At 39.0% G+C, this 17,480-nt stretch overlaps 1 protein-coding gene across 2 annotated transcripts in view; it reads right to left on the reverse strand.

Annotated features, from left to right (window-relative positions):
* Positions 1 to 12,937: 12,937 nt before the first annotated feature.
* The window catches only part of LOC121657311 (synuclein alpha interacting protein), an 87,793-nt gene continuing 83,250 nt past the window's right edge, over positions 12,938 to 17,480 (reverse strand). For both annotated transcript variants that reach the window (XM_042012837.1, XM_042012836.1), the window contains one exon: positions 12,938 to 13,501. In XM_042012837.1, the coding sequence (XP_041868771.1) occupies positions 13,496 to 13,501 (6 nt within the window). In that variant the 3' untranslated portion in view covers positions 12,938 to 13,495. The remainder of the gene's footprint in view (positions 13,502 to 17,480) is intronic.

The raw sequence follows: 17,480 nt of genomic DNA on the forward strand, positions 1-17,480 counted from the left end.
TACAACTCCTAGAGTTTCTGCCTCCAAACAAGCCGAAGACCAAAACTGTAATCACAGGATCCAGGCAACAAATTCAGATCATCTCTCAGATTAACTGCAATGGAAGCTCAACCTCTTGGTTGCTAACTTCAGGTTACCTTGCAGCCATTTCCTGTTAGAATTTGTAACAGACTCGTTCAGTGGAGTGAGGTATTTTCCAGGTTTTGCTTCTTGCCCCCAGAAAACATGCTTGAAATTAGGTTGTTTTTTTTTTTTTTGGCCTACTCTTACTTCTTTTCTCCTGTAAAGGAAGCCTACTTTGTGTCCTTGTACTATGAGTATTCAAGTTCTCTCTTAGGCCCTGCTTAAGCTTTGCTAAACCCCGTATTACTTACGGGGTTTAGCATCTGTTACTGTTTGTTATTGCCCAACAAACATACAGGCCTCATTTACCTTTTACAGTAACCAAAAATGAAATTATTGATTACCTGTTTCCTTCTGGACACAGTGTTAAACTGCTTCACTTCCAAACCAGAGAAACTGCACACAGCAGAAAATCCCCCTGAAAATGTAAAAAGGTCAGTGGTGCATTTGATGACATGAGTGCTTATGAACCCACATAATTCATCATTTGTTACTACAGAACTTGTTCCTAGGGGGATTAACATTTGCCAATAAATATACCATATGCTGGATTCTGTATGGAGATTTTTTTAAGCTACTTTACTAAGCCATTAAGGATCTCCCATGACAACTATGACTAAAATGGGCCAAACCCACCAGGGTTCCCTAGACCAGTGAAGCATGTAGGTTAAAGGATGAAGTCATGTCTCATTCGTGTACCAATTCTTCAGTGAAACGTTTACAATTAAATAGTTTGGTTGTGACTTGTCTTTTGGGGAGAACTATTACTCCGCTCTGAGGATGTGGACTTAACCCTTCCTTCTCTACAGAAGAAGAATGGAGAAAGAACACAGACAAAAGTAAAGAAGAATTTGAGCAGCTATTACTTGCTGGTGAGGTTTAGATTCCAACAAGAATCATGGATATTGAGGAAAGGTTATTAGTAGTTCCCTATTACAATTGAATTGTAACTTATTTCTTAAGTCGAAGGACTAAATAAAAGGAATAAAACTAGTTTTTGGAAGCTGGTCTCTCACAGGAAGCTCTTAAATGTTGCACTTTCATGCTGTCATGGTCCTTCCTTAGCAAAGTTGCCTGAAACTGCAGAGAGAAAAAATGGGCTTTCCAGCAACTGCAGCAGGAAGCTCTATGAGACAGACACAGGCATGAGCTCACTCGTGGTCTGTAGCTGCCTGTACCAACCAGCTGAGAAAAATCCTTTTGCAGATGGTGAAAAAGCATCAAATTTCTTCTTTGGATCTCAGCTATCTTCCTGACTCTCATACCAAAATAGTTAATATTTCCGTTGCCTCCTGTCAGCCTCTCCCGTGTTACGCTCTGCCAGTAAATGAAACAATGGCTCTTTAAAACACACAACCTGCCTTTGTGCATGTACAGGCTCAAGCACTCACACAAAATGTGTTTGCTTTTGATATAAAAACACTATATATACACACCCAACACTGCATGCGCTGAACTAAAACCTAAATCCCATCACTGCAGCCAAATTCTTTGAAGAATTAAGTATGACTGGGGGCAGGTCCACAGCATGTGAGAAACTCTGAGAATCTCTGGAGATGAAAGACATTACTTAATTTTAAACACTGGGAAAAATTCCCAGTATAGCTGGAAATTAATGACAATATTCCCAAGGAACTCCATTAGAGGGAATATTTGGCTCCTGTGACATAGTACAGATGGTTAAATTTTATCATGATGGATACTGTGTAAATGACTAAATAAAGAGGAAAAACCATGATGAAATAAAAACAATAGTAGTATATATTTTCTAAAGCGATCTTAAAATGGGTGCTTAAAATAGATGTAATTCTAGGCTTTGCCTTCCTTAAAAAGTCTTTCCCCTGTTTCAAGTTTCTGTTTGCACTAACAGAGAGATTTCCTAAAGCAAACCATGCACTAGCAGAGGAAATTCCAGTTCAGGTAATACCCATGAGAGCACAGTTCCTACCTGTAGAAATATATATGGCTTCTTTTCTCTACCCACTATATAGGTTTCATTCTGCTAGACAAACTAGACAAATATGAGAGGAAATAGAATAAGAGAACAGTATGTGTCTGCTTATCTATTTGTGCTTATTTTTGAATGTGAAAAACTTCCAGTAAAGCCAAACCCAAACAATTAACTACCAGGTAATCCTGTTGGCCTGACTGATCAAGAAATGGCATTATTTCAGTTCTGCAAAAGAACTGGCATGTGGGACACTTTTTCCACACTAAATTTAAAACAGTTGCAATAGCCAAAATGAGCCAAGGCCAGAGCCATGTATGAAGGCGCTATTTTGAACACACAAAATGAGCTATCCGATTAAAAGAATTGTTTTTTGCCTTGCCATATTTTGGAAGCTTCAGTGTCTTTCTTTTTTCTCCCCTGTACTTTAAATAACTTTTCATGTCACTGTGTTTGAACAGGTAAAAGCTGTTTGTACCTGGTAACTTAAAATGAGTGCTGTGTAAGCAATCCATTCTTCCTGCAATCATGGGTGGTACACAGGAAAAATGATAGATTTTCTGTGTGTGTTTTGGAATACAGAATACTTGAGAGTCCACATTATCCTGACCATTACAGAATGGTTTTGCTCCAAGACATGTCAGGGAAATGACACTGAATGGGCTTTCAGGGAAAAACTCTCTGACAGCCCAACTACTTGCAAATCATTAAGTTGCCAGTTTTTCCTTTCCTATCAATAAAGTAAGATAGAAAGCAGAACAAAGTCATTTAGCCAGATAGGCAGTTAGCAAATGCAAGTTCTTGAGAGCAGAGGATGTTGATTAGCTATGGGACCTGCGAGAAGCCATCTCATCCAGGTAATTATGAGGCCTCTGAGACCTGCTGGTCTATTGCCTGGAGCAGTACCATGATTTTTGGCTGCTAGATTTTTTCCAACAGTCATTGCTACAGCCACTGTAGACTTCTAAATCATTATTTTGGCTGATGAAAAGTAAAGGTGTGAGTTCATCATCCACAGAATGATCTCACTGCTCTGCAGGTGTCAGGCAGAGATCATCTCTCCTGGTTTTTAGCCTTGTTTTAACACAGGCTAATTACAAGCACTGTGGTTATAAAAGAGGATGTACTTTTCTTCTCAGTATTCTCACCACCAAAATTTGCATCATATTAAGAAGTTTTGAAGCAATTAAATATCATTGTAGACATGTACTTTTTAACAACAACACGTTCCCTCTGGTGTGAAGATGGGGTCTCAAACTTTCCTATTGTTCTCTCTCAACAAGGCAGCACCCCAAAAAGCACATATGCACACGCTTCTCTGCTGATTTCATCAAACCATTTGTGTTTACATATGTAGTTCATTAACTTAGGATAAAACAAAATGATTACTAGTAAGTCAGTTAATATTCAGAAATATTTTGTCCTGTGCTGGTATGAAGCTACTCATCTATCTCCTGTGATAAGCACGTCCACCTAAAAGAAAACAGAGGAGAGCAGTGAAGTCTCATTATTATTCATATCTGTCACTGTTTTGGAAACTTGCATAATCTCATGCTATCTTTACCTTGAGCATTGCTCGCCACTTTCAGCACTATCTTAAAATGTTACACGCTCTGTCTCCCTCTGGTGATCAGTGAGGCCACAGGGCAGCCAGCATCCCCACTATGTATTTCTGTCACAAAATCCAAACGACTGTATGCAAACAATATATACATTCTAACCCACATACCTTATATTTTAACAGCTTAGTCTCAGCATCTTGTCAAAAGTTTGCTGAAAAATGTTCCTGTAACACTTTGATGCCTGAGGCTAGGGAAAATTTTAGAGACTTATGCTTTAAAACCTGGAGCATGCTGCAGTCAATATTGCAAAAAAAAGCATCTGGAATACAGAAAGTGATACTCTGAGGATAGCTGCTAATTGGATAATCATACTACTGACATATGATTTTGCAGTTACTGATTTTCAAATAGAATTCCAAAGCAAATGGTTTGAACTTGTCTTCTAAACATTTTTGTGTAAAATCTTTCCAAACCATGTAGAATCAAGTTCTAAATATATAATTAGGAGAATTGTGGCTCCTAAGGAGGCTTTTATGTGAAATATTTCTTAAATATCTCCCTGTTGCCTTGCACAACCTACTCCCAGTGCTTTGAAGTTACTATTATTCTGAATAGGCAGTGTTTGACTGATATACATTCTGCTCCATAAACCTAAATGAAGAACAAAAAATGCCAGAGAAAACCTTTTAGTTTAACAGTAGCTGCCAAGTTACGTTTTGGGTTATACCTGTGTGACATCTTAAATTCTTCTGATGTGTATCTATACATTTACATATAAATACACATATAAAAGATAATATATCTATCCACATCCATCCACATACTTAGAGGACAAGGGTAGAAGCGAAAAATCAATCTCTGTAGAAATGTATTTCTCCTGTTTCTGGAATTCTGTACTGTGTTTACTCACAGAACAAATTCATTCTGTTCCCCTAACTGACTTAACAGTCCTAAAGATGGTGACTTCCAACTGCTTCAAAAGGTGCAGCTACAGGAGAAGCATGAAGTGGCCTCTTGACTGCCAAGCACTTATCTAAGAGACAGCGGTGGAAGTATCCAAGTGGCTTAGCTGCTTCAGATTTAATCAACACCAAACTCTCTTTCCCTTAGTCTCTGCTGGATATGGTCCAATCGTTGTTTTAAAGGCTGTTCAGAACAGATAACAGACATGCTAAACACACAGATCCTGGTCTAAAAATTTCATGTGGAAGTACGAATCTCTTCTGTCTTTCAGGAGAAGGGCTGAAATAGGCATTGAAACAGTTCCCTATAGATGTCTACTATTTGTCATGTGGCAAATTTCTTTACCCGACAAAACTAGAAATTCCAAAAGAGTTTGTTCACTGCTTTTCCAGTGGAGGACTTTCACAAATACAACCTCAAATTAAATTAGAACATACGTATGCATTTGATGTCCAGATGAATATTTTGTCTATTTAACACTGTCTAATGAAATATGTGCCTGTTTAATGTTTGTTTTAAAACTATAATAAAAAGTAAACTAGAAGAATGCCTGGGGTATTTTTATTGCCACAGCATAAAAAGTTTTTCTCCCTGTTTCTTTTACTGTGGTCTGTTTCAGCATACACTTAGGCTGTTCACATGAAGACAGCAAAGGCTTTCAGTGTGAATATCTACAATGGGATTTGTTTGTAGTAACCTTTGTTCTTAATTTCTTTTAATGCTTTGAAGTATATTTTAAAGCACTTACATTCCATACCTTAAGGTTTGTGAAGACACATTGCTATTCTACTGAAAACTGGCAAAAATTATCCTCAGTGCTGACACTGGATGTCACTGGATGGCAATTTTCTACCACAGTATTAGAGTTGCTCATGAATACGTTTGACTGCTTTCTAACTACTCCATACTGTAGAGGGAAAACAGTTTCACAAAAGCCACTTAAGAGAGTATGCCCAGGACCATATCACGCAAACACATTCAAGACAGTGAGACATCCAAGTGACTTTTAGGTGAGACCAGTCAACACTTTGCCCACAGTGTTGTTTGTACTATTTTAAAAGCAATGCATGTAAAATTATTTCTTGCAAATGCATTCCCAGTGGATCCAGAAATCTAGATTTTGAGGATATTTCTTTCTTCAGTTAAGATTTTAGGAAATCCAAGTACAATTGTGATGTGTAACATCATCTGCAAGGGGTGCACAAAGGATTTTCTTGTTATCAAGTGTCTCAGAAAGTAGTTCACACAGATGCAGCTGCCTCAGCCATGTTTTTGGGACATAAATCTTCATGGTAAGAGGAAGTTTATTGTCTCCTCTAGGTGAACTGTCAGATGGTATGCTCCAGAAAACAAAAGAGCTTAGCTGATTTATTTACTTTTTTACTTGGTAAATAAAGGACCTGGAATAACACAGATCTAATCAGCATCCTATTGTGTATTGCCAAGTGTGCTCTTCATGAGCAACATCAGTGAATCAGCCCCTGACACCAGCAGGAAACAGTGAGCACTGCAGCACGTGAGTGCACTGCAGAATGAGGTACCCAAGAGAGCTAGTAGTACCTGTAGCAAATTCACCCAGTCCCATATTATAAATTATACCCTCTGAAAAAACCAGGAAAAAGCTACCCAACAGCCTGTTCTACACATATGCTTTTACAGTGCAGCTCTTTTCTGCTCAGGCCTTGCTCCCACTGCTAGTAAAGCAGACAGTTTGTGGGGCACCAGCACTCCTGCCACTTTGCAGGCATTAGGGCAGTGCAAATCATAGCGGCTATTGCTCAGTGAGAGGCCTGAATACTTCTGGAAGCAGCTGATCTTGAAGATGCAACTCTTCCGTCCTCTTTGCCTCCCAAAACATGCCATCACCAACAGCAAGTCTGGCTTTAAAGAGCCCTTCACCAATGTACTCTTTTAATGCCAAAGAACTGAACTCTATTACTGGAATGGCAAATCTTTTTCCTGTGTTGCTGGAAGACACGTTTTTCTTGTTGGTTTATCTAAGATGCTTTTTTATGCATATGTCCAGCAAGGGAATGACAGAATCCATGTTAGAACAACAGGGAAGGGAACTAAGAATGCTAAGTACAGGACAGGATCACTCCTGGGATCTCCATTCTCTCATTCCACACTTGCTCTAGTAACTCGCTTGGGCAGTGGCAACTTCTCTTCACCAAAAGGTGTACCTTTAGTTGCTGCTCAAGATTCTTCCCTTTAATTAAAGCTGGACTGTTCAATTACCCTCAGTAAGTCATCACAGAATCAGAGAATGTTTAGGTCTGGAAGGCATCACTGAAGGTGAGCTTGTCCAAGCTCCCTGCTCAAGCAGGGGTCCCTAGAGGACATTACTCAGGATTGTGTTCAGATGTGTTTTGAAGATCTCCACAGAGGAGACTCCACAACCTCCCTGAGCAGCCTGTTCCAGTGCTCATGGTATCCTCAAAGTAAAGATATTCCACATTATTCAGGTAGAAGTTCCTGTGCTCCAGTTCCTGCCCCGTGTTCCTTGTCCTTCCTATTGCTTGGCACTACTGACAAGAGTCTGGTCCATCCTCAAGACGTTCTCCCTTCAGATACTCATAGACACTGATGAGAACCCCTCTCAGTTGTGTCTTCTCCAGGCTAAAGAGCTCCCTCAGCCTTTCTTCATATGACAGGGGTGTCAGCTCCCTTCTGTAGCCCTCTGCTGGACCCATGGAGCTCCATGTCTTTCTTGTCCTGAGGAGCCCAGAACTGGAAACTCCAGGTGAGGCCTCACCAGGGCTGAGTAGAGGCTCAGGATCACCTCCCTCGACCTGCTGGCAATGCTTTTCCATATGTACCCCAGGATTCCACTGGCCTTCTTGGCCACATTGGCTCTATTTTCTCCTGTGCCACTACTGAGTGTACAGTGAAACCTGGAAATCCTGTAAAAAAATCTTTGCTTATAGGTCCTGGTGCCCAGTGGAAATTGGCATTGCACTGAACAAAATGATTTTATCTTAAAAGATCAGAAGCATATTTTTAGAAGCTGTCACATTTGGGTAGACATTTTCAAGAAAGCTTAAAATTAAGTCACTTTTTTGATTCCTTAGCAAACATGTAGGTGAATCTTACTTGACCAGTGTTCTCAGAAAATAAACACCGTATCAGGGACTGCTGGCAGAATTGTTGGTTGTCTTGACAGTGCTATAAAAGCCACAAGGTGTAAAGACCTCACAGTTTTCCCTTTTAAAGTTGATTCTGCTAGAATAGAACCACAGACCCATTAAAGGAGAACTGCCTGAAAGGGATCTCAGGAGGTCATCCAAGTCCAGCTGCCTGTCCCATGGTATTTCTGATGGTTGTTGCTGGCATGTCATTTCTGACAGTTGCTTCTCCCACCTGTTTTTAAAATCCTCCAATTATGACTCTCTCACATCTTCCCCCTGGCTATTGTTTCCAGTGCTATCATTACTTGTGAAAAGTTTTGCTTACATATGACCTCCATACCCATTGCTACAGTTCTATATTTACTGCTTCTTGTTCTGCCCCTAGTAGACAATGTGCAGAGCAACACGGAGGGGCATTATTTCTATCCTACTTTTAATCTGTACTGGAAGACAGTTGTCTTGTCTTTAACATTTGCATGCATATGCAAACACATAGATATATGTGGCCAGGCCACAGCTTTTTGAACTGCAAAGCCCCATAATTGGTCCCTAAGCTGCAGTTTTTCCATACCCTATCTACACGTAAAGTTATGTTCATGTCTGTACAGGAAAGAGGGCAAACTCCTTTCAGGCCTTTTCCCTTCGCTTCCAGACCCACATGATTTTCTTTTCTTGGAGCAGTATTGCCTTCTGAAAACAAAGATAAAAAGCTAGCTCTGTGTTCTAACAGAATCAGGATTTCTTATCAGTTTCCCAAATATACCCTGAATAATTATTTTCCTTCTTCCTGTACGCTGCTTGCCAGTAAGCACATTGGCAAAACACCTAACTGTTAGAGTGGGAAAGGAAGTGAGTCTGCAGCTGTCAAAGAAATGTTCTCCAGGAAACAGATGGCTAGAGCTATTATTTACAGCTGACCATATATGTTAGAAAAAAGCAGTTCAAGCTACAAAATCTGGAGTATCCAGAAAACTGGTGATGCATTATTAAATATCCTCTGGTGTGCAGAGGATGGGTGGTTGATGCTGTGTATGCAGCACCCTGCTTTACTTGGAAGAGGTTGTGTGGCATTTTAAGAACCTATCTGATTTCTCCTGTCTAAAGTCTCTTGATACTTGGATCAAAGTTACATATCGAGTGGCCATTATAACGAAGAAGAGATGGGTACAAATAGTGAGTAGTATGTCTGGGGTACACAAGGTGCTAGGGCAGTGATATTCTACAGAGACAGAGGATGAACTGCAGGTAATGCCCTGCCTGGGCTTTTACACTTGGGCATACAGTGCTAGGCATAGGTCTGTGTCTGAAGGACATTGTGGTTGCAGGACACGCGCTGTACTTCTGCACAACTGTTTGCTTACTTCCAACCTCAAAATGCAGAGAAACAAAATTACACAAAAGCTAACTAACAGACCGTACTTGGGCACAGCTGATGTACAGTTGGAAAGACATTTCAGAACTCAGAACAGGAAACAAAATATATTTTGAGAAACCATTCCAACTATGTCATTGAAAAACCATTCCATGACAAACTATTAAGTCTTGCATTTTGATGCTACAAATGCAGGGACTACATTTTAAACAAATCTTTCTGTTGGTTTTACATCAAGTAGATTTTTAAAAAGCTAAGAAATATTTCAAGCATACAAGGAGGTGAATCTTAGTCTACATGCAGACAAAGTTGTCTCACCTTGAGATACATTCACTCATCCATTAATTCATACCTGGCATATGATGTGTTGACACTTTTACTTTGGTTTTGACTGTGTTGTATGACCACATTCTGACATTGCTTGTGATGGTAGGTGATGAAACATACAACAAATCAGCTCTCAGAGGGCATGATTCTGAGACAGTTACCATTTTGCTATAAATAAGTGGATGTTGGACTATTTTTTTTTTTACTGTTATGCTGTCAATCATATTTTGTTATGCCATTGATCTTATGCCAGCTTGATGTTACAAAAAGTTTCTGAATTACAGTTACAGTGAAATGAATATTAAATCTAAACTGTTTGTCTGACTAGTCTCTTCAGCCACTGCATACAACAACTGTGCTGACTATAGTTATTTTATTCATTAATACCTTACTAAACCAATTTATTTGATCTCTAATTTGGAGACTGAAAGGCAAACAAATAGAATATTACAAAAATGCTGCACTACTAATGCAGGACAAAGCACATCCCACTATTCTGCTGATGAAATTGAAGCACCATTCTTGCAGTGTTGATGCTGCCTGTGTATCCATATGCTGCTTGTCTCAAGTACCAGAACCAAATAAATCAGTCAACAATGAAAAAATCATAAGACTCTTAGCAAATGATTTTCATTCTTCAAAAAAGGAGAGTCAGAGATTACCTGAAATTGGGAATTCATTACTGCTGTCTGGCACCCTGTCTATCACCTTTGGTACAGAACTGAAGGCTAAACACATCTGACATCTTCTGAGTGACAGATCATGAAAAGTTATTCTTTGTGTCTGTGATGTCCACAGATACAGTTTTACTAGGACACACATTGGTTCATTAGCAAATGACTGAATTCTTTGAACAAAAATTTCTGAGTGGATGAAGGAGGACCTTTTATGCAAGAGCTGTAATCATAAGGGGTTTATGTTCCTGTTGAAAGCTGTGGGTAAGTGATATTTTCTGAAGATGTTTGGTGGAAATCCCTGATCATCTCTTCTGCCCTGGGAAATCCTTATGCTTTGCTGACAGAAGCCTGACTTAGACTCATGCCAGAAGGGATATGCTTGGAGGATTATAAACTAAACAGAAGGAGTAATGGCACCTGGATTTTATAGCTGCTAAGGATACAAATATGCAGAGCACACAGGCACCAGCCAGCTGAAGATCACAGAATCAGCATTTCTCTAATAGGCATGACATCAGAGTGTACCATGTGCAGGCTTTGGGGCCCTAGGTAAGAAAGGGACTACAAATTAGGAACAACAAAATCAGCAAAATATAACATGAGTTCACCTTAAGCCTTCCAGACACTACTTTCCATGCTTACATCAAACTCCCTTCTGCACAAGCTTGCCCCAAAATATCTTTCTGTTGCAATGTGCTCAGGAGCCATGGATATCTTTAACCACAGACCCCAAACATCTCCTGGCATCATCTTTTCTCATGTAGTAATCTGCATTGCCCTAGGTTACTTGCATAATTTGACTCTCCACATGCTGTATAAGAATATACTTTGGAAATCGCTACATTGAAGAGAGCAAGTAACTGCTAAATCCTCAGTCTTTAGAGTAGGCAGTTTCTTACTTCCAGGGTTTGACAATATTTACATCTTGGTCTACTTCAAATCCTCTCAATGAAACTCAGTTTTTATCCCCTGCTTCAGCTAGATACTACAGACTGTGGCAGACTTTGCACATCTCCAGTCAGTCAAGACCACTCAGCAGGATTGCTGCTTCTGCCATTCACATGAACACAGTCAACTCTCTTCACATTCTCAAAAACACAAATTTCCAGCTTGTTTCAAGCCCATCTACCAGACACAGAATCTTTCCTTTTTAGCTCTCTTTCACCACTCTCGCAATTGCAGCACATGTGTCTCTTCTCATTTTGCATTCAGATTTTTCATATGCACACAGATGACAGGAGGCCCAGTTAGAGGTATTGCTGCTCCTGGCTCACAGATATTTTTGGAGGTTTGGTTGTTTCTTTAAACAGGTCAGCTAGAGTGCTAGGTTTATCACTTTAGCTAAAAAATCAGAGTGTTGCCAAATGGCAGATAAGAACTGTGGAAAGAATTTCTGAATTTCATTTCTGCAAGTACAGGCTTTTATTTTTTCATGTTGTTTGGGCTGGGATTTTTTTTGTGTGTATGTGTGTGTGTATGTGGTTGGGGATTTTTTGGTTGGTTGGTTGGGTTTTTTCGGTTGGTTGGTTTTTTGTTTGTTTTTTTTTTTTTGGTTTTTTTTTTTTTTTGTTTGGTTAGTTTTTGGTTTTTGTTTGGTTTTGGGTTTTTTTTGTTGTTTGTTTTTCTGATGTCTCAGTTGGCCCTGTATTATCCAGTAGTACTCTGTGCTTACCCAAAGCCTACAAACAGGGTAGGTCTGGGGCATTCAGACATCTTGGTCCATGCAAGCTGTGTGGCCAAATGTGACATCGCTCTGAAGACTAACATAAAGAAAGACATTTATCTCACCTAATTAAAGATATCCAAATACTAAGTAACTATTCCAATAGCTTTACTATCTTAGCTCCCTTGTAGTAGATAGGAAGGGATGAGCTGGTTCTCCTGGCAAAAAAGATGTATCTAATAGGTAGAAGGAATGATATTCAGGAAGTTTCTCTCTCCTCACTGACCATAAATGAAGCTCAACAGTCAAGATAAACACAGCAAAAAAAAAAAAAAAAAGGCAAGAGAAACTGCACAGAAAGCAACTCCATTGTAGTTAATCAAAATCCTCGTTTTTTTAGTTAGTAGTTCTGCATTTGCAGGAATTTAATCATCACAATATCATAATTTTTATGTCTCTGCCCACTACAGGGAGGCTGGAACTCAAAGGTCCTGTCCAGCCCTAACCACTTCATGATTCTATGACTGTCTTTGTGACAAATAAAAAATTTCCTTGGCAAACTTCCTTTGACTTCCCTATGTTCTATTAGAACAGTCAGCAAAATAAATCCTCATTAATTTGGATCTTTCTCAGCAAACTGTAGCAGCCTTCAAATGGAAATAAATCAATATAATCAAAATAAAGCAAATATATACACACATATTTGCTATAAATAAATGTGACAAGTAAAGATTGCCTAGTAGTGTGCCTTTGGATGTTGTGCTGTAGGACACATTTAAAGAATGTGCTCATAGTTTATCAGAAACAAAGTGAATTAATTCATTTTCTCTGAAAAGTTAAAAGAACATTCAATAAAGGGATCATGGCACCTTTAAGAGAATGTGGACTAGAGTTTCAGCAGCTTATGCAGTAATTTCAACAAAGCTGAGCACACTGCCAGTGTTTGGCAAGTAGCAGTAATTGGTAACTTAAAATTGCATTTATACTTTTTATTTCTAAATGTTTTAAAGCTGATGAAGGACCACTATACATTAAAGTGGCTCTTGACACAACTAATTGACTGAACTGAAATCCGGAAACTGGATGTCGTCTAATTATCAAATGAACACCAGAAAGAACAATAAAAGAGCTCAAAAGAAGAAATGAAGTATAGGAAGTATCTGCACTCAGTGTGTCCTCTTAACACCTTCTTTATTTCCTTTTTACAAAAAATAGAAATAACAACAGACAAAACACACTCAAAAAAAAGTCAATGCTTTTGCCTTGGTCTCACTGAGGAGCTGCTCAGGCAGGGTCCTGGCTGGAATTTTGACAGTATATGCTGTTGACAAAGGGAAATAAAGATATATGACAATATATCCATGCAAGACACAAAGTACAAAATGTGTTCTGTGGCCTAACAAACATTTTGGCAATTGCAAGTGTCATAACAATTTCCAAATTGTTACTTCTGCTCACCCATGCCTTTACACAGCATCGCTTACAAACAAGTTACATATACACATATATCATAAAAAAGATTTGTATATGGTCTAACTGATAAAAATTAAGGCATCCTAACAGCTGTTGTTTTGCTGGTGAGTGGTATGTCTCCTATTAGTGTTTCAAAAGGCTATACTTCAGGTATTTCAAACTGAGACATCATGATGTGGTTTAGAGGAAGAATTCCTGCAGCTCTGCCTCTTCAGCACTGTTTTGACTCTCAGATTTCTGGATTTTCCAGTTGATGTCATCATGCCTGGAGAAAAAAAAGAAGAAAATTACTCAGCGGTAACACTGAAAATATAGAGGGGTTGGCACTGTGTTTTTTTACCCTGTTTTGTTCCATTTGCATGTATTGAAATCTGAATTCATCTTTCTCTGGGCTTATTTTTCCAGACGTACTACACAAAATACTTTTTAATATTGTGGATTTTTTCTGAGTTGTAACTTCCATTTTGAAATCAAACCTGGAAACCAATGGGATGATGAGGAGCTTTTTAAGTCACAGCACTAAATAGAGTGCTGTGGTAATGTTCTGGTAATAATGCACAGAACATCAAAGAATTCCTTGCACCTTAGAGAAAATATCACAGTGACAAAAAGATTCACTACAACAAACATTAGACATATCCTATTGGTTTCTGACTCTGCCTGTAATAGAATTATCTTGTCCTCATAAATAATCATCAGAAAGAAATAAATCTATCTATCTATTGTGTAGGAGATTTGAATGACAGCTTGCCAGTTAGAGTAGAAAAATTATGCACAACATATTTGTAGCTCTCATTTTCTTCACTTTCTTTCATATGTTCTTGTTCTGAGTTGCCAGTATGTTCCCCTTCTCTTCAATTAACCTTCCAACTGATTGTCGACTAAGCATCCAGTCCACAGCAGTTTTCAAACCAGTTAAGAGCCTCACTTTTACTTATTACTACTGAAGAGCAAAACTCCTACAATCCAATCAAGACTAGATGGTTTGCTGCTGCAAAGGACAGATGCTAGAGTGAGAGCAAGAGTATGTTTATGAAGAAGTTTGCCTTTAATTCCCATATTGGTGAGCTTGATTCTTGTAAGCCAGAATAGCTTTATTTCAATCTACAACCATCACAAAGAACCAAATATTCCCAAGAAACTTATACTTAGGATGGTTAGATAAGCTGATGGTTACTTCAGGGTTTAACAGAAGCTGACCTCACGGACCATAGTTTTGGGTCCTAGTAAGAAGGGCATTAGTGATCATTTTATTTTAAAATCCCCTTCATTCATCTAAATCACAGTTGTCACATATCCAATGCAAGAGCAAAACACACAGAATTGAGCCAGGCGAAACAGATTTTGCAGGAATGGGTCTGAGGAGGAAAAAGAGGAGCACTTAACTCTTTGCTACACCTACATTTTGGCACTTAACATGGATTGCTGTTATCATAGCATTAACCATGTCGCTTTTCTAAAGGATGCTTTCTAAGGCTAAGATTTACCTGCTGCACCAGCTTAGGCTTGCAGTGCTGAAAGATCCTGTGGGTGAGTCCCCCATCTAGAGGCTCAGTAGGCACACCAAAGACCCCCTTTGGCAGCTCTACAGTTGCAATGAGACCTCAAAGAGGAGCATTTTCAGCTAATTCAGATGTCTCTAGGTAACAAAGCCTTTTACAACTGTGTCTCCTGACCTGGAAAAAATGTATTACCAATACCAAATACCAAATGTACTATTATTGCTAACTAGCAACCACATTCCTAATTAAATTTTTAACATCTTCTAGTGCCTGTATCACCACTAGTACATCCTCTCATGCAACAAGCAGTGGTGCATGATCGTAATAGCACACAAGGGAACAAATGTAAATTTTCTGAGACAGTTACTTTTGTGTTCATGTTATACTCTACTAGTATGAATTGTTACTATTTTGTTAGACATATAAGCATTCCTTTTCTGGAGGATACATTTGAAGTTGTAATTTATCCAGCATTAGGCCTGGCAGTGGGATATGGATTAGATTAGAGTCACTCGCTGGTTTAGAAGCATGCCCAGTTTACTACCTGACAGATATTTGATGGTGGATTCTGTTGAGTGCCACCATGTAGGAAGCAATTTTTGCTGTTGATAGCTGTACCTAGTACAGGGTTTTACTGCTTATTTTAATGTAATGCAGATCTCAGATGATTTAAAGTGTGGGAAAGAACTGTTCATTGGCATATATTTAAGATGGAAAAAAACCTACAAGTATTTGCTTGGAGTCGCAATATGCAAAAACCAGCTAATCCTTCCAAAAGAGGAAAAAATACCCCAAACCATCTTGCACATCTAAAATTTCCTCCAAGACTTTAAGAAAAATAGGGTGAATCAAATTTCAAAAGGCCACTAAAAAATTTACTGCAGTCCTCTACTATTAAGCTGTGACCAACTTGAAAAAGTAAACTACAAAGCCTTAATGTACTTGGGTGTTTTGAATGAAAAGAAAAAAAAAATAAATGAAAAGAACAGAAGCTGAAGAAAAAGATGCTGGAAACTAGTTGACAGGAAAGTCATCTCACTGAAGGTAGATTTTGTATAATGACTTCAGATTTCAGAAACTGCTAATAAAATCCCCTATTATAAGGGTGTAGTGTCAAAATGGGCTTGGGGACTGTGTTCAGAAACGTAATTGCCCAATATAACAATCTATAAAGGTTTAAACCACCAAAGACTGTACTGTTTTCCAAAGAAGTTTTTTTTTTCAAAATAGTTCTGAAATGGTAATTACAGTCTCCCTAGACTATCCAGGGAAAATTCAAACAGTGTCCAGGAGCCTGTAGTGCACACAACGGTGACGTTCTTTTAAGACTTAAATGTCACACCTACTGGACATCATGCAGTTGACTAACGACTGGTACCCATTCTGCTGTTCAAAAATCACAACAGATGCTAAAGGTCATTACAAAGGCTGTCTTAGAAGCTCTGAGAACCTTCAGGTCTGTGTCCCGATTTCTGAAAAGCACAATACAACTTCCGTTCTTATGTGATATTTGGAAATCTCATGCCACAGACTTTGACTTCCAAATTTATGGGTATTGTAACAGCCTCCTCAAGCTGCGGCCTCAGTGCACTCTGCTCCTTGTTTCCGACTCTCTGGTTCTCCATGTGTCCATGGTCATGGAGGCAGCTTTAGGACATGGTGCCTGGACCAGCAGTGCCTGGAGGGACAGCCAGGAGTTCATGCCCAACCATCACCCTCCCAGCAGGTGACGCCTCAGCCCTGCAGTGGCAGCCAGACTTTCCCTGTCTCTCGCTTCTGGGGAAATGCCACACTGCCACATTCCTCACACAAGAGCAGTCACACAGAGCAAGTGCCAAATTACAACAACTGCCTACATCTGGGACATGGCTCCAACATAAGGATGAGATTAATTGTTTTGCATTACTCTACGATCTGGACAGGCAGCTGGATGTTTTGACTGGAAGCTGCCTGCTGATGCTCCCTCAAACTGCTGCTATCCAGCTTTCTGCACAGGAGTTTCCCTCTTTGTTTTCAGAAGAGAATGAAACCTCTTGGAAATTTCTACTGTTTCTGGTTTCACATACACTGTGCCAATAGCTTCTGAACAAGACTCATATTTCCATTACAGAAATTGAGTTTTTAAGTATGGGAAGGTCCTGGCAATAGAAAACTAGTGAACGGACCCCTCTTCCTCCATGTATCAGATATTTAGAAAACACTAACTTGAAAGTAACTTAGGCTCTTGAACTGCAGAACAACTAACGTCAAAGTAACTTTACAAGTCAGTTTAACAGAAAAAGAAGCAAGGAATTTGTGAGTGTTAAGAGAAAATGACAGGTCATTTTTAAGAAAGCATTTGCTTATTAAATAAACAAACATTTTGTCAAGTGTTGTTTATTTCCAACATATCTTTATGGAATTGAGGGACTGGTCTCTACCTGCCTGAATAGCCCTGATGGGACAGGACTAACTTAAGGAATTTAAATATAGTCAGAGTTAATCAGACTTTTAAAAAACAGATTTAACTTCAAAGTCTAAGGGAGAGTAAGAAAAATGTGTGAAAATAGAAGACCACTTAGACTTAAAGTAAAGCACTCTGCTTCATGTTCCCTGTATTCTCTATTTCAAGATGAACTGTGATCTTTTTGCTCTTCTCATGAGAGGAAATTTAATTTCCATTCTCATCTGGTACTTGAGTTTTATTCAATAGAGGCAGAATACTCAGCCAAAGTCTGCTATACACTCCGGTCGATTTATGAG

This window comes from Corvus kubaryi, unplaced genomic scaffold (assembly GCF_017639235.1).
Source record: "Corvus kubaryi isolate FWS band 111438036 unplaced genomic scaffold, C.kubaryi_AGA036_p1.0 split1-37296, whole genome shotgun sequence".
Classification (NCBI taxonomy): Eukaryota; Metazoa; Chordata; class Aves; order Passeriformes; family Corvidae; genus Corvus; species Corvus kubaryi.